Below are 22,994 nucleotides of genomic sequence, written 5' to 3' on the forward strand. Positions count from 1 at the left end.
GCTACCTCTGTGTGCTGCAGCTGCCTGCCATCCCATGCCAGGGGTACCTCTGTGTGCTACAGGTGCCTGCCATCCCATGCCAGGGCTACCTCTGCGTGCTACAGGTGCCTGCCATCCCATGCCAGGGCTACCTCTGTGCTACAGCTGCCTGTCACCCCATGCCAGGGCTACCACTGTGTGCTACAGGTGCCTGCCATCCCATGCCAGGGCTACCTCTCTGTGCTACAGTTGCCTGCCATCCCATGTCAGGGCTACCTCTGTGCTGCAGCTGCCTGTCACCCCATGCCAGGGCTACCTCTATGTGCTGCAGGTGCCTGCCAACCCATGCCAGGGCTACCTCTATGTGCTACAGCTGCCTGCCATCCCATGCCAGGGCTACCTCTGTGTGCTACAGCTGCCTGCACCTCATGCCAGGGGTACCTGTGCTGTGCTACAGCTGCCTGCCATCCCATGCCAGGGGTACCTGTGCTGTGCTACAGCTGCCTGCCATCCCATGCCAGGGGTACCTCTGTGTGCTACATGTGCCTGCCATCCCATGCCTGGGCTACCTCTGTGTGTTACAGGTGCCTGCCATCCCATGCCAGGGGTACCTCTGTGTGCTGCAGCTGTCTGCCATCCCATGCCAGGGGTACCTCTGTGTGCTGCAGGTGCCTGCCATCCCATGCCAGGGCTACCTCTGTGCTACAGCTGCCTGTCACCACATGCCAGGGGTACCTCTGTGTGCTACAGCTGCCTGCCATCCCATGCCAGGGGTACCTCTGTGTGCTAAAGCTGCCTGCCATCCCATGCCAGGGCTACCTCTGTGTGCTAAAGCTGCCTGCCATCCCATGTCAGGGGTATCTGTGTACTACAGGTTACTGCCATCCCATGCCAGGGCTACCTCTGTGTGCTAAAGGTTACTGTCATGCCAGGGCTACCTCTGTTACAGCTGCTTGTTATCCCATGCCAGGGCTACCTCTGTGTTACAGCTGCCTGTTATCCCATGCCAGGGCTACCTCTGTGTTACAGCTGCCTGTCATCCCATGCCAGGGCTACCTCTGTGTTACAGCTGCCTGTCATCCCATGCCAGGGCTACCTCTGTGTGCTACAGGAAGTGAGAAGTGAAACTGCAGCCACGTGTTTGAGGAGAGAGCCATGGCAGAAAAGGTTATTACCTGCATGACTCCAGTGTTGGACTGGGAGGTGGAAAAACAGAGGAAATCCACCTCCTGGCCAAACAGCATTAACCCTGTGTTATCACGTCCAATAGAAACCTGCAGCAAGTCTTCACTGTGAGCAGCAACATCTGATTACTGCTGCTTGGCCAGCAGGTAGATTTCCTCAACTTTCCCACCTCCCAGTCCAACACTGCATGACTCTTCTTGCCATGGCGCTCCACGCTGTCTTTCATCCTGACACTTCCTCCTTCATAGCTGGAACTTCTGCTGCGAAGGAGGAAGTATCAGGATGGTGTAGTGTCATGGCACAAGAGGGTACAGTATATACACACCTTTATCTCATCATGCTACATGTCAGTTCAGGTACACCTTAAGGGACCTTTAACATTTGTGCACTACATCCACACGTCTGACAACTTGTGCACTTTATTGTTTCACATTTGTTGTGTACACATTTGTATCCTCCATCAATAACCTTAAAATGCAGCATGCAAAAAAGGAAGGGGAAAAAAACTCTGCAAATACACAGGTCTGAAAGCTAATTTTTTTTTTTTCCCCAGTGGAAAACCAAATGCTATGTTTTTGAAATCTCATGCACTCACAAAAATAGGCGCAAACATTTATAGTGGGAGAGGGTTTTGTGGCTTTGCTCTTTCACTGTTTTATTGTGACTGATTTTTGTTTTCTTCTAAAGAGTTGGGATAGATGATTAGTTTAGTTTATAGAGGGATAGATGGCAGAACAGTAAGTCGGTCGGCAGAAAAGTTCCCGGCAAACTTCCGCCATTCACATTTAATGCACAATTGTTTTTTTCAAAAGTTCGCATTCAAATGTGTAGAGTAGGTTAAAGGAGAACTGTAGTGAGATGTATATGGAGGCTGGCATATTTGTTTCCATTTAAGCAATACCAGTTGCCTGGCTATCCTGCTAGTCCTCTGCCTCAAATACTTTCAGCCACAGCCCCTGAACAAGCATACAGCAGATCAGGTGTTTCTGACAATTTTGACAGATATGACTAGATTAGCTGCATGCTTGTTTCTAGTGTGATTCAGGCACTTCTTCAGCCAAATAGACCAGCAGGGCTGCCAGGCAACTGGTATTGCTTAAAAGGAAATAAATATGGCAGCCTCCATATACCTCTCTCTACAGTTCTCCTTTAAGAAGGACAGTGGAAACGAGGGAAAAGACCTTGTAGTTTTGGAGGAAAAAAAGTCTATATTTAAATGTGGTAAAGTGACAGAATCCTCCTTATTCCCATTTGTCTGTTACTGGACAATGGGGAGCCTTGAAGGGCTATTTGAAGATGCTTTTGCTCTCAGCTATGCATAGTATTACTGAGAGCTCCATCGCATGCGGGTGCTGCCACAGCCGGTTGCCACTGTCCTCCCCGCCTGCCCACACCTATCGCACCCACCCATGCTGGCACCTAGTGCACCCATGGGTTCTCTAGTGCCAGCATGGATGGGTGTGGATGGCGGGGAGGACAGCGGGAGCCAGCAGGTTAAGCTACTCTATCTAAGCTACACTATACTGCACTACATTAACCCCTGCTACTACAATACACTAAACCCACTGCCCCACCAGCTGCGCTCCACTGCACTACACTACAACTGCGTGTAAAATCTCACTTTATCCTGCTGCCGCACTACTCTATTCCACTCATATTGCCGCTGTACGTTGTATCCGAGTGCACTATGATTTACACTGCACAACCCCAGCCCACATCCTGCTGCTGTCCATGCACTGTCCTACCTAGTTACCTCCTGGTTACTGTTACCATGTTACTATATGACCTGATGGCATACAAGCGTTGCACGTCGTGCATGACCCTAGTGCACATGCTCCATCAAGTTACACAGTATGAGGGCAGCAGTAACCAGGAAGTACAGAGGAAGGATGGGGTGTGTAGAGCAGCAGAATGTGTAGCAGCTGGAGACAGAGACTGAGGGAGAGAGGAGCATGGCGGCTGGGGTCATGTGAAGGATGGTGCTGTCGGAGGATTAGATACAGCGTACATCAGCAAGATGCACAGAGGGAGAGGAGTGCACCAGCTAGATTGGGAAGTGCTTCTCTGTGCACTCTGCAATTGTACATTCGTAATATACGACTCACTGACTCCCCCAGCCCCCCCCCCCCCTTCCATTTTGGTGCAGAAAAAATGCATCTTATACTCAGAAATATGAAAATGTGGTAATTAGTCAATGTTTGCCCATTGTGGAATAGTTCCTCTCCCTGATCTACATTATTGAATTTAGCACAGGTGGTGGCATTTTTACTTCTGGCAAGATGCATCACTGTGGAATGTTAGTTTGTTGTTGTGACATGGGCAGGATCAACACCTGACCTCCCATAGTGCTTAGGGGCAGAATCTGTGTGATATCATTGCCTAGGCTGAGCATAATACAGCAGTATATTGTTATAGGTAGTTTCTCTGATGTTATAACCAGGCTAATTAATGCTAAATGGGTCTCCTGAATAATGTATTACATTCAACTATACTATAGGTCATTATTGTTCCACTTTAAGTAAAGCTGGTTCTTCCAGTAAACTTAAATAGAACATCAGGATAATCCTGTTCCTGAGAACTGATTTCAAATTGAACAACAAAAAACACTAGTTTTTTTTTCTTGTACAATAAGGATCTACTCTCAATTTTTTGTTTTAGGCTACTTACACACTAAGACGTTGCGTTAGGTGCTACGTTAAGGTCGCATAACGTGCACCTAACGCAACGCGTGGTGGTGGCAGAGGACGTTAGCAAAGAGCCGCGTTAAGCGGCTCTTTGATGCGTCCGTGATGCGTACTATAGTACGCATGCGCTGGTGGAGACCACGTGAGCGGAACACTCTGCATCACGTGGTCCCGCCAGTGCCGTCAGCACAGTGCAGTGAATATTAATTAGCCATGTGGCTAATCGCTGCGACTGCAAGCAGGCTAACGCGGCAAAGCCGCTCTAACGCTATAGCATGCTGCACTCCATGATTGACGTGCAGCGTTACAATGCAACGCAATGTGGGCACTGTGAACAGCCCATTGCAGTTACATTGCTGTGTGCTATAACTTGGGGACCTGTATGTATCAGCACCCTGTAATAAACACGTTTATATAATTTAGGACATTTTGGGTCGGATTTGTGCAATGATTATCTGCAAATGCAGCTTTTCTTCTGAGGATTCAGAGGTTAAAAACTGACCATGTGACTGTAAGGCAGGTTGTTTTGGGAAATCAGCTCTAGCTACAGATGTAAATAACATTTTGTTGATACAGCAAAGTCCCCATTATCTGGACCTCAGGCAACTGGAAATCTTAACTAACTGGCATGCCTGAAGGTATAACGGGGACTGTGTTTTTTTTTTGGAGGGGGGGGGGGGGTGTTATGCTGAATACACACGGTTTGTTCCCGCATCGAATGCGCCGCTCGATTCCCGACGAATCGATTATTCCCGAACATTTCCGAGCGCATTTCGATGATTTTTAGGTCGATTGCCATGTAAAGTATGGCAAATCGACCTAACGATCCATCGAAACGCGAGTCGGACATGTCGGAAATAAACGAATTGACGGGAATCGAGCGGCGCATCGACGGGAATCGAGTGCGGGAACAAACCGTGTGTATCCAGCATAAGGCCATAAAACATTCTCGGAGCCTCCAGCGAGGTCTTCTAGCTTTCCTGTAGCTCCTAGCAGCTTTCTGCTGTCCGTGCACAGCTCCGGCATGCCACACACATGGAACCATGTACAGAGGACACCAGAAAGCCGCTACCAGCTACAAATAGGTTAGATGACGGCTCTGGACACTCCGTGAATATTTTATTTTGCACAGAGGAGGGAGAGGTTTGTGCTTTTTCAGCTGGTTGCTCAAGCAACAGGCAAGCACATGTATCTGGCATCAGGCGATCCCCGCTGGTGCTGGGTACTGGGGGCTTTGCTGTATTTGTAAATTTTAAACTGATATTGTTAGTAGTTATGTATGTTTTAGGCCTTGTTTTATGAATGTTGCCCTTCTCTGTGAGACTTTAAAGAAGCAGTGTAGTTATCATTAGAGATGGTGGCGAATAGTTCGCCAGCGAATCTCTATGTGCCTGTACTACCGGGTCGCTATGACCCGTTGTAGTACGGCTGTGCTAACCCGGCGGTGCGCATCCTTGGTCGCGCGCCTGTTGCCGGGCACTCTCTGCGCATGAGCGTGACGTCACGCACATGCGCAGAAAGTGCCCAGCAACAGGCGAGTTCAAGGACGCGCACCGCCGGCCCAGCGCAGCCGTACTACTACGGGTCATAGCGTCCCAGAAGTAGTACAGGGTGAGGTGTTCGCTGGCGAACTGTTCCCGAACCGTTCGCTGACATCTCTAGTTATCATTTGACTTTCTCTATTTACTGTAAAAAGCACAAAGTTGACACCTACTGTACTGGTTTAGTGTAAATGATTGCACCTGGAAACAGAGTTTGCACAGCAATGTATAAAAAGCAGGTCAGGCTGCATTCACGTGTATTGTGTGCTTCCAGAAGCGCTGTATAGAAGCAGGCGTCAGGGAGGTCAGGTGATTGAGGTCACATTGCAGTAAATTCAGCAGCCTACTAGAAACCTACTACCTTCCTTCATTTAGGACGGTTTGTGAATAACCAGAGCTAGATTTATAATTTCTCCCAGCTGCATGCTAAATGTCCTGTGCTGCCTTCTCTGATTCCATGTGCAGCAGGCTACCTCCCGTGCACAGAAGCCTGTATTCCAGATGCTGTCCCCTTCCATGTGCAGTGCACCATCACTGCTTTTGCAGCCGGTCCAGTCCATTCGCAGAGGCTCCCTCTTCCTTGTGCATCCCTATGTGATCCAGTGCCCTTTAGGCCTCGTTCACATCATTAATGCAATACAGCCATGCGATCAGAACGCAACGTGCACGATCGTACGCTATCTGAGCCGCTGTGTGCTGCACTGCTGATCACATTCACTACAGTATGTCAGCACTGTGCTTGGCCAAAAAATGCATGCAGCCGTGCAATAGTGCATCACACTGCTGCGCAGCACATATGATCTGTACGGCAGCAGTGCTGTCTATGCACTTCTACCGTTCTTGCATGTTGCACACCATACGTGCTGCCGAAATGTGCACGGAAGCTCATATGATGTAAACGAGGCCTGAGGGCTCACACACTATAAGCGCTTTTCTGAGCGCTTTTTAAAAATTGCTCCCATTCACTTGCATTAAAATTGTGTAAAAATTGTCACGATCACGTAAAATCGTGCACGTGTAAAAATTTACACAATCGCTGAGATTTTTATGAGATTTTATCGCTATTTTAATGCAAGTGAATGGGAGCAATTTTAAAAAAGCTCTGATCAATCAAAAACGCTTCGAAAAGTTCTCCATGTTTTCCATGAGAAGCTGAAGATGGTTAATTCATTTCCTGTCAGCTGCTCCCATCCACTGGCTGAGTGCTTGCTAGTGCTGTGGACAGGCACGCTATGTAGCTGTATCTGAGCATGGCGGTTGTGCTTCAAGAATCTGCATGGGCCAGGGAGAGCACATTTCAAGCATGACCTTTCCATACGGAGCAATTAATGGTTTCAGACAATTTAGCTGGAAATCAATCTAAACTATCCTTGGGCAACAAACAGTGTGGCGACAACAATCTCTGGCAGATTCGATCCTAATGATTGAATCTGTCAGGTCAAATCGACAGATATATGGGCACCTTAGAAGTACGTGTTTGAACATGAAATCAACCAATAATGAATTTTAGTGCCCAAGAACAGTAGTAAAAAAACAAAACAACAGATCTAATCTATCTCACTAATATACGCCCTCTCAATTCTGCACAAAACTGAAAAATACAGCAAAAACCATTTTGGCTTAAAGGACTACTGGAAAGGGAAAAGAGTTGAACTTACCTGGGGCTTCTAATGGTCCCCCGCAGACGTCCTATGCCGCGCAGCCACTCACCGATGCTCCGGCCCGGCCTCCGGTTCACTTCAGGAATTTCCGACTTTAAAGACCATACTAGGCCTGCGCTATACACTCCCGGCGACGTCAGCGAGGGCGTGACTGTGCAGGCGCAGTGGTTTTCTGACTTTAAAGTCGGAAATTCCAAGAGTGAACAGGAGGCGGGTACTGGAGCATCAGTGAGTGGCTGCGCGGGCACAGGACGTCTGCGGGGGACCATTAGAAGCCCCAGGTAAGTTCAACTCTTTTTCCTCCAACCCCCGTATAGTATTCCTTTAAATACTGTATTGCTACTACAAGCTGATTTTCGGATCTTATTAAAAGGAACCTGGAGTGAGAGGGGTATGGAGGCTGCCATACATATTTCCTTTTAAACAATACCATTTGCTTGGCTGTCCTGCTGATCCTGTGTCTCATAGTTTTTGCCACTATCCTGAACAAGCATGTAGGACAGAGGTTTCTGACAAAAATCTGACAAGATTAACTACATGCTTGTTTCAGGTGTATGATTCTGACACTACTGATACAGGACTTCCCAGCAACTGATATTGTTTAAAAGGAAACCAATATGGCAGCCTCCATATACTGTACCTCTCACTTCAGGTTTCCTTTAACTTACTTTACTTGCACCCAATTCACATCGTAAACATGGTTTCATAAAACGGAAATCACAAGAAAAAGTTCTGATGATTTCTCAAGTACCTGTTCTTGCGTAGGATTAAAATTAGCTAAATGAGACAATAATCGTGCTCAAAACATTCAAAACTGCAAATAACTCATTTCCATTTGTGCTGGTAGCATTGGGACTTTCATAGATGTTTATTTCCATACTTTCGTCTCTTTACCGTCACGTTATAGAGAGCGTTCTTTCCATTATAGGTTTCCTTTTTTGAATCATCCCTTATTCTAGGTTAAATAATTAGTGTTGTACTTTAAGTATAATGATTTATATTAAATGTACCTTGTAGATGAGCATAGCATACCACTGGGATATGAATTTTACTGTATGTGTAACATTTAGCTTAAATTTCAGCCTGAAAATGTATTTCCGTTAGTCATGATGCAAATGGCTTTGGCTTGACGCTATTGTCTTATAAACGTCCAAATGAAAGAGTCAATTTTTCTCAGATAGACTCTGTTTGCTGACTCATTCTCTGTTCCTTACCTTTCCATCAACAGCTGACATTGGAAATTAGACCTATTCCCAGCTGAGCAGTCACTAATCACTCCATTTGCAACTTATCAATTCAGCAAACTCTCTGGACAGAAATTATCCCTCTGTTGCGTTCTACTTTTATCCCTTTCCTGCCTAGTCACTGAATACCTAATACACAATTATGTACATTGAGTTTATTAAAACCTGCTAGCAGCAGAGAGCCTTCATAAGAGAAAACAAAATGAAGAGTTGAACCGGTGAATGGTTACCTGTGTCTTTTTCCTTGAGCACGACTGTCTATGATGAAAACTTTTTGTTGTGTTTTTTTCTATTTTTCTGAAGCAGGATGAAACTCTGACATAACATTCAATGAAAATATGTTTACCTACTCTTTATTACCAGTTTAAGTTATCATATTTGCTTTTCTGCACAAGTAATTTCCTCTGTTCCCAAAGTACAGTTAATCAGCTCTGAAAGTTGCTGTTGCATTTATTGCATAGCTGCTACATTTATATATTATATATTATAAATTATCTAGTAAGCATTTTCTCTCCTTTTTCCAGCTGCTGTGATTTCTCTCCTTTCTTCAGCTACTGTGAAGCATGCAGCTCAGATAAGCACTGCTAGGAATGTACTAATTGTGACTGATACCAAAACATAAACAAAAGGCCATGTAATCACTTTCTCAGCATAGGTTGCTAAGTTTTCCACTGAAGATGAAACTGCTTTGTTTAACTGTTTGAATGCTGTTCTGCTCTCAATTTTATTTTTCCTAGTCTGTTTTATGCTGCTTTTAGAGCAGAGAAGAAATGCTGAGTTTCATACCACCTTAAATCTCAAACCAAGCAATGACCAAAGAATATTTATTTGATTATATGAGCCTACAGCAAGGTACCCATAGACTGTAGATCATGGGTGGTCCTCAAACCAGAGGAACACAGCCTCAACCAAGGTCCCTGACATCACAAAAGGGGAATGCACCTTATTCTGAGTTGGCAAGCAGTTGTGACCCAGTAATTGTTGGTATTATTGTAATAAGTGCTGTTCTCAAGCATGAGGGGCCTATTTATACATTTGTTGATCAGGTAAAAGTCACCTCATTTTTGCAGAAATGACGTAATTCAAAGAGTTGAATTCCTACCTTTAGCTAATACTTATCTTGGTCACTTCGGTGGAAAACAGAGGTGGTTGTTTTAGACAAACTGTTCTGCACATAGTAGCTGTGTAATTGGTAATCTCCGGCTGCATGCAGGGTGCCCAACCAGCCTTGCAGAATGCAGCCTTGCTAGGCTTTGTATAGTGTCTGCCACCTCCGTCTAAGGCCTTAAGTAAGTCTACCTGCTTTGTATCCAGTCTTGTAAAGCGTTTTCCTGCTCCCCCGTCCCATAAGCCCCACATAGTGCCAACCTCAAAGCCTGCCCCCACCCTTACTTGTTTTTCTCTGTGCCCCAGTTTTCTCCACACTCCTTGTGCCATCCATGTAGCACCTCTGCCTATGTGCAGTGCCCTCTCTCCAGCCTTCAACTCAAGTGGAGACTGTGAATTGGAACTGCACATGGAGAAGTCCAACATTGCTAATGTCTGGTTTTCTAAGTCTTAGGTTCTCAACATATCGCACTAAAGTAGCCTTCAAGGGTTACTTGAACATGACACAGTCAATATATTTTAACAATGTTTGAGACTAAAATAAAAAATACACAAGTACATTTGAATAAGTATTAATCGTTAATTAAAAGCATCAAGGAATGAGGGACAATATATAAATGATAGGCATTTATACTTAATTCTGAAGTCCTCCTAACAAATATACAGGCGTCAAGGGGTACGATATGGCCAACAATAGGGGTACCTAGCCAATGCAATCATTAATAAAGGGACATGTGATAAATATGTTGAGGAACACTGTTTTAAATGTTATGGCACTGGGTAATCAAGACCCTCATGCACAGATCTAGGAAAATATTTGTGTGTGAATTGGGAAATTAATATTAAATGAAAGCTACATGTTACGAAAGTTAGTGGCATTACAGCTATACGTTACTTACGCATAACTATAGAATGGAAAATTCAGGGTTGCTATAGACCTGCAACACAGCTAATAGTTTAGGAATATCACAGTCACCGCAAAAAATGTGTCTAAAAGGGATACCATGCAGTTGCTGTACCATAGAATATACATCATTGAAAAATGATCTTCCTCTTTAAGCTATACTTTCCTCTACTATGCCTATGCTTTGACTGCTCCCTAACCTTACTATCCCCCCATCCTACCATCATTCTTATCTTAACACTTTGCTCACTGCTACCCGCACCTCCCCCCAAGCCCTTAACGTAAACTTGCTTCTACTCTTAACTTTTTCCCTGCAAAGAGACTAATGCTGGGAATACACGGTTCGTTTTTGCCTTCGTTTAAACCTTCGATTCGTTCGGTAAACGAATCGAGTGTTGAAAACGTATGTGAAAATAGTCATAATCTCATTATAGTTTCGATTAATAGACCCCAAAAACGAACGACTAGTGATCGAACATGTTTGATATTATCTCTCTTTATCCATCTAATCGAGCCATTGGTAGGCTTGATGGCTGTTCAGATCGATTATATATTCGTTTATGCTAGTCCGTCCCTGTAAAAAGGGATTTTCGTTTCGTTTCTTTGCAGCCTTCATTCATTGGAAAAACGAAACCATCAGAATCGAAAAAAAAAAACGAAACCGTGGGTGGTGATATTAACCGTATGACCGATTATTTCGGGATCGAAAAGGACAAAAGGCACAATCGAAACGAAGGTTTAAACGAAGGCAAAAACGAACCGTGTATTCCCAGCATTACCCATACTGTTTCAATTTTCACCTACAGTGCTGCCCATAATTATTCATACACCCTTCAAATTTGGACTTAAAGTTACTTTATTCAACCTGCAAGTAATATTTTGCCAGGACATGACATAGGGGTCTCCCAAAAGATAATAAGACGACGTACAAGAGGCATTATTGTGGGGAAAAAATTCTCATCTTTTATTTACATTTGAGCAAAAAGTGTCCAGTCCAAAATTATTCATACCCTTCTCAATAATCAATAGAAAAGCCTATTACAGGAATCAAACGCTTCCTATAATTGCAGACAAGCTTTTTGCATGTCTCCACAGATATTTTTGCCCATTCATCTTTAGCGATGCGCTCCAAATCTTTCGGGTTGGAGGGTCTTATCGCCATCATCCTGATGTTTAGCTCCCGCTAACCATTCTCAATTGGATTCAAGTCAGGACTGTGGCTGTGCTACTCCAAAACGTTAATGTTGTGGTCTGCTAACCATTTCTTCACCACTTTTGCTGTGTGTTTTGGGTCAATGTCATGCTGAAATGTCCACAGGTGCCCAAAGCCAAGTTTCTCTGCAGACCGCCTGATGTTGTCATTGAGAATCCTCATGCATTGCTCTTTTTTTCATCGTGCCGTTTACTGTGATTAGGTTCCCTGGTCCATTGGCTGAGAAACACCCCCAAAGCATTAGGTTCCCACCACCATATTTGACAGTGGGGATGGTGTTGTTTGGGTTGAATGCTTCTCCTTTTTTACGCCAAATGAAAGAAACATCATTGTGTCCAAACATTTAAATTTTTGTTTCATCTGACCATAACACAGAAGATTTCTTCTTTGTCCAGATGAGGATTTGCAGAGGCCTAGCGAGATTTTGTGTGCCTTATCTGGAGAAGTGGCGTCCTCCTTGTTCTGCATTCGTGGAACCCAGTAGTGTGCAGTGTCTGTTGGAATGTCTGCCTTGAGACATTGCCACTAGCAGAGTCCAGATTCATCAGGATGGCCTTGGTGGTGATCCTTGGATTCTTTTTCACCTCTCTCACTATCCTCCTGGTGTCACTATTGTCTTTCGACCACGTCCTCTGAGATTTCTCACAGTGCGAAACATCTTGTATTTTTAATAATACCTTGCACTGTAGCACTGGAACTTGAAAACATTTAGAAATGGCCTTGTAGCCCTTTCCTGACTTGTGAGCAGCCACAATGTGCAGCCACAGGTCCTCACTGAGCTCCTTTGTCTTAGCAATGACTGTCCACAAACCAACTGCAGAGAGCTGCTGTTTTTCACCTGTTGATTAAAACAGCTGTTCCCAATTAATCATGGTAATTAGGATACTTTGAAAGGGTAATGCAGGGTTATTGGACTATTTGAATGGTATAGGACTTTGGATTTTCCCACAGACTGTGACAGCTTGTGAAGGGTATGAATAATTTTGGACTGGACACTTTTTGCTCAAATGTAAATAAAAGCTGTGAATTGTTTTTCCCACAATAATGCCTCTTGTATGTCGTCTTATTATCTTTTCAGAGACACCCATGGCATTTCCCGTCAAATTACTTGCTGGATGAATAAAAAAACCTCAAAAGTCAAAATTTGTCTGGGGTATGAATAATTATGGGCAGCGCTGTACATCTAACCCATTTTTAACCCTTTATATTAGAACTATGCCCAGAAGTATCGTAAAACCCTGCCCTGGTTCTTCTAGTCCACAGGTGTCGAACTCCAGGCCTGGAGGGCCAGATCCATGCCAGTGTTTAGGATGGACTGAGAAAGAGATGTGCTCTACCTGATGGACCATCCTGATTCAGACCCATCAATTAATTTGAGCTGTACCAAAAATGTGTGGAGGATCTTTGCCCTCGAAGGACCGTTTTTTTACATCCCTGTTCTAGTCATAACTAATAAACCTAGCCTAACATTGACCTGTCCCTAACACTACCCAGGGCCTTTACCATATCCTTCTCAAACCCCATTCTGCCTAACCCTGGAAAACATACTCTCCTGTGGGCATTGAGGCGGCCAGTGTTGCCAGTTTTGTTGCACACATCATGCAACAGTGAATTCTCCTGTTTTGTATGACCGACTGCAAGTTCTACACACATGACTGAGCAACATGCAACAGATCTGGTAGAATTGCTGGCTCTTATGGATCTATATTGCAATACCATAGAAATATTGTATGTGTTATCATAACACGATCTATAAGCACTTTAACTGAAATGGTCATTTTTGATCACATCTTCATGTGTTATGTTGCTAAGATCTGTAAAATGTTGTATTTTCAGTGAACAATCCTATTCCTTCCAACTTGAAGTCTGAAGCCAGAAAAGCTGCAAAAATTTTAAGAGAATTCACCGAAATCAGTTCTAGAACTGGACCTGATAAAATTATCCCAGGTATGATTTTATGTGTTTGGTGTTTTCCCCTGAGAAATAACTACTGCATCTCATTGGAAAAAAAGACAGCAGAAGCTAGAGGGATATGGAGGCTGCCATATTTATTTCCTTTTAAAGAATATCCAAGGCGAGCACTTACATTTAGCTTTACTTGCCTGGGGCTTCTTCCAGCCACTAGAAGTCACGTGTTCCTCGATGCAGCTCCTGTCTTCTCCTGGGTCTCGCTGGCTGCCTCTAAAGTATCGGCAACCCCCGATGGGGGTCTTATGCATTTGCGTGGGTATGTGCGCCCACGTCAGGAGCGTACTGTGCAGTACACTTCAGGGGGCGTGGGTGCGTCTTGCGTGGGCAGACACACTATCTTGCATGTGCAGACGATGCCGACCCATTGGGGTCAGTGATACTTCAGAGGTTGTGAGCAAGACCAGAGCTGCGGTGAGGCACACACGTGATCTCTAGGGGCTGGAAGAAACCCCAGGTAAGTAAAGCTAGATTTAAGTGCTCACCTTGGATATCTTTCAAGCAATACCGGCTGCCTGGCTATCCTGCTGATCTTAGGCCTTAGTCTCTGAACATGCATAGATCTGGTGTTGCTGACACTGTCGTATGTGACAGTTGTGTGGTGTTATTGGTGTTATTTACAAGGAGTTTTGAATCAGGATGATACCATTTATTGGCTAACTTAATAAACAGTAAGCTTTCGGCTTATAAAAAGCCTTCATCGGACTTGGTTCCTGACAAAATGTGAAAAACACAGCATAGTATATACTGACATACAGAGGAGAAACCTTCTTTAGCAAACATAAATAAATGTAATTAGGTGCCTTAACTGTTACTTCAGGAGGTTTTCACGGGCATCCTGGCTAAATTGATAAGATCAACAGTTTCCTCAACATAACATAAAGCAGACTCTGGTGATGGGGAGACATCGTAAAACTGGTATTGTTTAAAAGGAAATAATTATGACACCCTCCATGTCCCTCTCACTTTGGTTGTCCTTTAAAGTATCTCCTGCACCAGAGGTTTGCAGATAAGACAACAGATGCTGAATACAGTGTAGCACAGAGTAACATTAGTAATGATCTTTTGCAGAAGTGAACTGCTCATTAGAATTTATGGCCACTTACTAGACAAAACAAGTAAATATTTTTTAACAACCAATACGACTCTATCGTATTCAAGACTGTATGTGGTTGAAAAGGAGACCGTGACCCCTATCCAGTTACCGTAACCTTTTCCTTTTAAGCCACAAGAAAGTAAGAAAATACGCAAAATAATTTTGATATTCATTTTTCTCCTTTTTAGTACGAATTGCAAAGTGCTGAAAAGAGATGAAGAAAAACGCCGCTAGGACTTTTGTAGGATCAGAGTGAGCCGTTTTTTGCCTTTACCCTACACCCAAATTTCCCGCCGCCTTAATTACATGAACACTGTCCACCAATAGCTCAGATCTGCTCTTATCTGATACTATTTTCTGTGCTCTTTCCAGATGCTAGTCAAGGCCCTAGTATTTAGGCCCTAGTTAGTTTGGCTACTGGAATCGCCCTAATCATGAGCAGGGAGACCCCTAGAGGATTTCAGTACAGAGTTTCCTGAGCATTCCTTTCTGTATGTCTCCGCTGTTTTCTTCTCCGCGCTCGGCTCCGACCCGACTTCCTGTCCAGGGAAGTTTAAACAGTAGAGGGCACTCTACTGTTTAAACTTCCTGCCGGGACAGGAAGAAGTGAAGCCTGCCGGACTCGGAGCCCAGCGCGGAGAAAAAGCAGCGGTGATAGCGGGGACTCGCGCCGGCTGGATCAGGTAATGTATTGCCACTGTATTGCGTCGGTCATCGGGCATTCGAACGCCGCTATCGGCGCACTCCCTACCCGCCGGCGAACGAGCGAAATCTTCCGCACAGACAGATCGATGGGAATCGACGGGAATGATAGATTTTGGACGGAAATCGATCGTTCGGGCAGCGTTTGCGCAACTATTTCACAGTCGATTCGATCACAGTGATTGAATCTGCTGTATATCGGCGGGAAAATCGGTAAGTGTATGGGCTCCTTTACACAAAATCTCAGGGACTGATGCCTCCCTTGTACAAACAAAGAAGTGATAAGGAATCACTTTTTTTGTGACTGATAACTCTTTCAACTGACAGGATAATGCACGTCAGCCTGAAAATGCCATCAATTCTCCATGTTCTGTGCTTTGTGCTGAGGTCACCAGAAAAATCACATCGCAAAAAAAAAAAAGAGATGTTATATGAGCCTATCCCCTTTGTAAGCCTTGTTTAGCCTTAGTCACAAGTCATTAGTCTTTTGGGTTAAATTCTGCACAAAACAATACTGTTTTTCCCCCTGTGGTACGTGTACATAAAGGGAGTCTGCAGCCAATCTGTAACAAAAAAAAACCTGATACTTACCTAAGGAGAGGGAAGGCTTTGGGTCCTATAAAGCCTTCCTGCTCCTCTCCTGGTCCCCTCGCTCCATCGCTGGCTCCCCCATTAGCCATTGGTCGGAGACTGCTCTGTGGGAGGCTTCTGAAGTCTTCAAGATAAGGGCCGCTCCATATTGCGCATGTGCAAGGACACTCTCTTGTGCACTTGCGCATGCACAGCATGGCGCCTCCCGTTTTCATGTGCAATTGTGCTTCCAAAGCCTTCTGCGGCGCGGGATTTGAACGGAGGAGCCAGCACTGGAACGAGAAGACCGTAAAAGGAACGGGAAAGCTCTATAGGACCCAGAGTCTTCCCTCTCCTTAGGTAAGTATCTGGAGTTTTTTTACAGAGTGGCTTCAGGCTCAACATAAAATTGTTTATTTTTTTCTACAATATTCAAGTATATATTATTTAGTCAGTGTTTGCCTATTGTAAAATCTTTCCTCAGTGCTTGCTTGGCAGTTGGAAACAGCCACTATTTCCCACAATGCAACGAGGTTCACAGACAGCTAACTGTCTGGACCATGGTCATCACACTGGGGGAGGGGTTTCACCACGATATCAGCCATACAGCTCCCCCCCGATGATCTATTCAAGAAAAGAAAGATTTCTTGTGGGAAATGGGGTATCAGTTACCTATCGAAATGAAGTTGACTCCTTGGTTACAGTTTCCTTTAGGAAAAAGGCCCTATTTCCACTGACTGCCTTTTTGCTGCATTTGCTTTATGAAAAACACTTTCTCATTCACTTAAAAATCGCAGCAAAACCAAGCACAGGGTTTTTGCCGTGATTTTGTCACGATTCTTATTCAAGTGAATGAGAAAGCATTTTTCAAAATGCAAACGCAGCCAAAGGAATTTGGGCCTTAGCTAAAATCAAACACCATCTCACAAACACCATGTCCACTGTATATAACTTTTTAAGATAAAATTTAGATAACATTGGCAAAAATTACTGGCTGCATGTGTGAGATAATACCTGTATCTTCAGTGTACCTGATATATCCTTGTTTTAATTCACAGCTCACGTAATTGCTAAAGCACAAGGCCTGGCCATTCTCTCTGTCATAAAAGCGGGCTTTTTGGTAACAGCTAGAGGAGGAAGCGGAATAGTCCTAGCCCGCCTTCCAGATGGAAGTAAGTCATTCCCAACCCCAACACTACCATGATCCTGCCTATGTTGTAAGTGTTCCGAAGTAAACACGAGATCTGATTTCTTGTTACGGATTCATTCACCTTGCAAAATAAAGGGTCCTCGTTAGTAACACGGTGGCGTAGTGGTTAGCTCTCTCGCCTTGCAGCGCTGGGTCCCTGGTTCGAATCCCAGCCAGGGCACTATCTGCAAAGCGTTTGTATGTTCTCTCCGTGTCTGCGTGGGTTTCCACCGGGCACTCCGGTTTCCTCCCACATTCCAAAAACATACAGATAAGTTAATTGGCTCCCACTAAAAATTGGCCCTAGACTACAGTACTTACACTACATAATATAGACATATGGCAATGGTAGGGATTAGATTGTGAGCTCCTTTGAGGGACAGTTAGTGACAAGACAATATATATATACACTGTACAGCGCTGCGTAATATGTCGGCGCTATATAAATACTAAATAATAATAATAATCTCCATGAATAGACAGCTGATGTCAGATCTGCAGCAGTTTCAACACACTGTGATCTGTCACATCAGCAGCACTGTAGCAGTGTTTTTTTGCACTGTAGCAGTAGTTTGTAGCTGGCAACAATACAAGACTTTGCAGCTTCAACTGTAGTTGACAGAGTTTCCATTTCTCACTGAGGGTCCTTTCACACTAAGGCTCATACACACAGGGCACAACTGTCGCCACAAACACATGGCATGCGCATGTTGCAGCGGCAGGTCCTCCGTGTGTATGAGTCGCGCGCCACGAACCGTCGCCAGTGAGGGCTGTCGCCAGGCGATTGACGTGGCCAAACGCCGGCAACAGCTGTCGCCGCAACTGTCGCTAGTCCGCCACGCATACTGCGTGTGTATGCGAACTAGCGACAGCAATAGAGTTGGGCCGAACCTCCGATTTTAGGTTCGCGAACCGGGTTCGCGAACTTCCGCGGAAGGTTCAGTTCGCGTTAAAGTTCGCGAACCGCAATAGACTTCAATGGGGATGCGAACTTTGAAAAAAAAAATTTATGCTGGCCACAAAAGTGATGGAAAAGATGTTTCAAGGGGTCTAACACCTGGAGGGGGGCATGGCGGAGTGGGATACACGCCAAAAGTCCCCGGGAAAAATCTGGATTTGACGCAAAGCAGCGTTTTAAGGGCAGAAATCACATTGAATGCTAAATGACAGGCCTAAAGTGCTTTAAAACATCTTGCATGTGTATACATCAATCAGGTAGTGTAATTAAGGTACTGCTTCACACTGACACACCAAACTCACCGTGTAACGCACCGCAAACAGCTGTTTGTGTAGTGATGGCCGTGCTGGACTGGTGCGCACCATGGCGAGAGTGCAGGTTTTGGTGGCTTTACAGCCCATATGGTCGCCTGGCTGATGTAGCTGAATGACAGAACAGTGACTGTCCAGCTGATCAAATTTGGTCTGACCACAATGAGGCAACGACCTTATTATCGTGGGTGTGCCCCCCGAGACACTCATCTAGGCGCCGGTCATTGCTTCATTGTGATACGCAAGCCCCTTCACCACGGCAAAGTAATGATCACGAAGGGGAATGGGCGCATGTACATGCCTTTTCTTTTGTTGTTGCAGCTGCCCGCAGTGCAGCCAGAAAAATTAGGCAGTCATGTACACGCACCAGAAAAATTATTACAGCGGCCGCTGCTAGCAGCGGCCTAAAAAATTCAGCAATCCGCCTGGAGTCCCGGACCCTGTTGGTGGTGGCGGAGAAGGTAGTCAAGCGGCCTGCAGGCAGACATGCTGTGTGGAGGGACTGGGAGCGACTTAGTCTTCTTGGGGCAGGCCAGGCAGCCAGTCGCACGGCGTGCAGGCAGAGATGCTGTGTGTGCGGGTACTGACTTAGTCTTGGGGCAGGCAGCAGCCCTCCGGGATCCATGCCTCATTCATTTTGATAAAGGTGAGGTACTTAACACTTTTGTGACTTAGGCGACTTCTCTTCTCAGTGACAATGCCTCCAGCTGCGCTGAAGGTCCTTTCTGACAGGACGCTTGCGGCAGGGCAGGAGAGAAGTTGTATGGCAAATTGGGACAGCTCTGGCCACAGGTCAAGCCTGCGCACCCAGTATTTCAAGGGTTCCTCATCGCTGTTCACAGCAGTGTCTACATCCACACTTAAGGCCAGGTAGTCGGCTACCTGCCGTTCCAGGCGTTGGTGGAGGGTGGCGTTTGTCGCACACCACGTTGCCTATCTCCAGGTGGTGCGGGGTCAGCCACTCATCCACCTGTTTCTTAAGAGCAGCCAGGAGAGCTGCTCCAGTGTGACTCTCCGCTTTGAGACAAGACATGTCTAAGATGGCGTGACACCGTCGTACCTGGCATGCAGCATAGGCCCTGCGGAGCTGGGGCTGTGTAGCTGGAGAGGAGAACTGCCACTCAGCCAAGGAGGAGGACAGCAAAGAGCATGTAGCAGGAGGAGAGGAGGTGGCAGGAGGCCTGCCTGCAAGCCGTGGAGGTGTCACAATTTGGTCCGCTGCGCCCTGTTTGCCATCGTTCACCACCAGTTTGACCTAATGGGCTGTGTACGTAATGTAGCGGCCCTGCCCGTGCTTGGCAGACCAGGCATCCGTGGTCAGGTGTACCCTTGACCCAACGCTCTTCGCAAGAGATGACACCACTTGCCTCTCAACTTCACGGTGCAGTTGGGGTATGGCCTTTCTCGAAAAATAAGTGCGGCCTGGCATCTTCCACTGCGGTGTTCCGATGGCCACAAATTTACGGAAGGCCTCAGAGTCCACCAGCCGGTATGGTAACAGCTGGCGAGCTAACAGTTCTGCCATGCCAGCTGTCAGACGCCGGGCAAGGGGGTGACTGGCCGAAATTGGCTTCTTCCGCTCAAACATTTCCTTCACGGACACCTGACTGGTGCTGTGGGCAGAGGAGCAGGAACCGCTCAAGGGCAGAGGCGGAGTGGAGGAGGGTGCCTGTGAAGGTGGAAGGGAGAAAGCGGCAGAAGCAGATGATGCACCTGAAGGAGGAAGAGGAGAAGGAGGGTGACTTTTCTTTTGTGTGCTGCTGCTGCTTTTGCTCAGGTGGCCATCCCATTGCTGTTTGTGCCTTTTCTCCAGGTGCCTTCGTAAGGCACTTGTCCCTACGTGAGTGTTGGCCTTTCCACGGCTCAATTTTTGTTGGCAGAGCGAACAGATGGCTTTGGTCCGATCTGAGGCACACACATTAAAAAATTTCCACACCGCTGAGCCACCCTGGGATGTGGGCACTATGGGGACCTCAGCAGCTGATGCTGAAGGGCAAGTTGGCTGGCTGTACATAGGTGGCTATACATGGTGCCGGACACTGTCACCAGCTGTTTCTGACGAAGAGCTGCCCCAGCTTCTTTCAGCAACTTCTCTCCTCCTACGACTCTCTGACTCCCCCCTCTGAACTGTCCCCCTCTTCATCTCCTCTATTGGGAACATACAGAGGATCCCTATCATCGTCATCATCGTAATCATCCTGCCCAGCTTCGCTTGCCTCAGAAAAATCCAAACATGCACCATCAGTAGGTCCTTCATCCTCCTTACACGTTACATCCATAGTGTTGCTGCGTAACTCAGACATATGAGCTGGTGAAAATTCATCTGGCTGTAACAACAATGGCTGTGCATCAGTGATTTCAACACTAAATAATTCTTGCGAAGTGTCAAATGCAGCGGAAGTGGTGCTAGTAGTAGCGCTGGTGGCTGAGCAAGATGAGGTGTTCTGTGTCGCTAAATACTCAACCACGTCCTGACAATCTTGGGAGGTGATGGGACGTGCCTTCTTCCGAGCACTGTACTGTGGGCCAGGTCCACACGAAATTACATTTACACGACCTCGCGCAGACCTGCCGGGTGGCCTTCCTCTGGCTCTGGCACTCCCTTTTCCTCTACCTGTTTTGTCCATATCGGGTATGCACGGAGTGGTATATCACACTGCGTGCACTCACGTAGGTAGGTGGGTTCACTGAACAGAACAGGTATACAGTGGCGGGTTCACTGAACAGTACAGGTATACAGTGGCAGGTTCACTGAACACAACAGGTATGCAGTGGCGGGTCCACTGAACACAACAGGTATGCAGTGGCGGGTTCACAGAACAGGTATGCAGTGGCAGGTTCACTGAACACAACAGGTATGCAGTGGCAGGTTCACTGAACAGGTATACAGTGGCGGGTTCACTGAACAGGTATACAGTGGCGGGTTCACTGAACAGGTATACAGTGGCGGGTTCACTGAACAGGTATACAGTGGCGGGTTCACTGAACAGGTATACAGTGGCGGGTTCACTGAACAGAACAGGTATACAGTGGTGGGTTCACTGAACACAACAGGTATACAGTGGTGGGTTCACTGAACACAACAGGTATGCAGTGGCGGGTTCACTGAACAGAACAGGTATACAGTGGCGGGTTCATTGAACAGAACAGGTATGCAGTGGTGGGTTCACAGAACAGGTATGCAGTGGCAGGTTTACTGAACACAACAGGTATGCAGTGGCCGGTTCACTGAACAGGTATACAGTGGCGGGTTCACTGAACAGGTATACAGTGGCGGGTCCACTGAACAGAACAGGTATGCAGTGGCAGGTTCACTGAACACAACAGGTATACAGTGGCGGGTTCACTGAACAGGTATACAGTGGCGGGTTCACTGAACAGGTATACAGTGGCGGGTTCACTGAACAGAACAGGTATACAGTGGTGGGTTCACTGAACACAACAGGTATGCAGTGGCGGGTTCACTGAACAGAACAGGTATACAGTGGCGGGTTCATTGAACAGAACAGGTATGCAGTGGTGGGTTCACAGAACAGGTATGCAGTGGCAGGTTTACTGAACACAACAGGTATGCAGTGGCCGGTTCACTGAACAGGTATACAGTGGCGGGTTCACTGAACAGGTATACAGTGGCGGGTCCACTGAACAGAACAGGTATGCAGTGGCAGGTTCACTGAACACAACAGGTATGCAGTGGCGGGTTCACTGAACAGGTATACAGTGGCGGGTCCACTGAACTGAACAGGTATGCAGTGGCGGGTTCACAGAACAGGTATGCAGTGGCGGGTTCACTGAACACAACAGGTATGCAGTGGCGGGTTCACTGAACAGGTATACAGTGGCGGGTCCACTGAACAGAACAGGTATGCAGTGGCGGGTTCACTGAACACAACAGGTATGCAGTGGTGGGTACACTGAACAGGTATGCAGTGGTGGGTACACTGAACAGGTATGCAGTGGTGGGTTCACAGAACAGGTATGCAGTGGCGGGTTCACTGAACACAATAGGTATGCAGTGGCGGGTTCACTGAACAGGTATACAGTGGCGGGTCCACTGAACAGAACAGGTATGCAGTGGCGGGTTCACTGAACACAACAGGTATGCAGTGGTGGGTTCACTGAACAGGTATGCAGTGGTGGGTTCACAGAACAGGTATGCAGTGGTGGGTTCACAGAACAGGTATGCAGTGGCAGCCTGGCAGGTTCACTGAACAGGTATGCAGTGGTGGGTTCACTGAACAGAACAGGTATACAGTGGCAGCCTGGCAGGTTCACAGCACAGGTATGCAGTGGTGGGTTCACTGAACAGGTATGCAGTGGTGGGTTCACTGAACAGGTATGCAGTGGTGGGTTCAATGAACAGGTATGCAGTGGTGGGTTCAATGAACAGGTATGCAGTGGTGGGTTCACAGTACAGGTATGCAGTGGTGGGTTCACAGAACAGGTATGCAGCCAGGAACAAGCTAAGCCTAACTAATCTTTCCCTATGAGAGACAGTCTGCAGCAGCTCGCCCTACTCTCACTAATGCAGGCACACGAGTGACCGTAATGGCCGCCGCTGCCTGCCTTATAAAGGGGGGTGGGGCTCCAGGGGCTAGTGTAGCCTAATTGGCTACACTGGGCCTGCTGACTGTGATGTAGAGGGTCAAAGTTGACCCTCATGGTGCATTATGGGGCGAACC

At 46.4% G+C, this 22,994-nt stretch overlaps 1 protein-coding gene across 1 annotated transcript in view; it reads left to right on the forward strand.

Annotated features, from left to right (window-relative positions):
• SH3YL1 (SH3 and SYLF domain containing 1) overlaps nt 1-22,994 on the forward strand; it is a 175,176-nt gene that overhangs the window by 801 nt on the left and 151,381 nt on the right. Inside the window, exons 2-3 of the mRNA XM_068280373.1 lie at nt 13,355-13,465; nt 16,913-17,026. Of these exons, the coding sequence (XP_068136474.1) occupies nt 13,355-13,465; nt 16,913-17,026 (225 nt within the window). The remainder of the gene's footprint in view (nt 1-13,354; nt 13,466-16,912; nt 17,027-22,994) is intronic.

The sequence above is a fragment of the Hyperolius riggenbachi genome, chromosome 4 (assembly GCF_040937935.1).
Source record: "Hyperolius riggenbachi isolate aHypRig1 chromosome 4, aHypRig1.pri, whole genome shotgun sequence".
NCBI lineage: Eukaryota > Metazoa > Chordata > Amphibia > Anura > Hyperoliidae > Hyperolius > Hyperolius riggenbachi.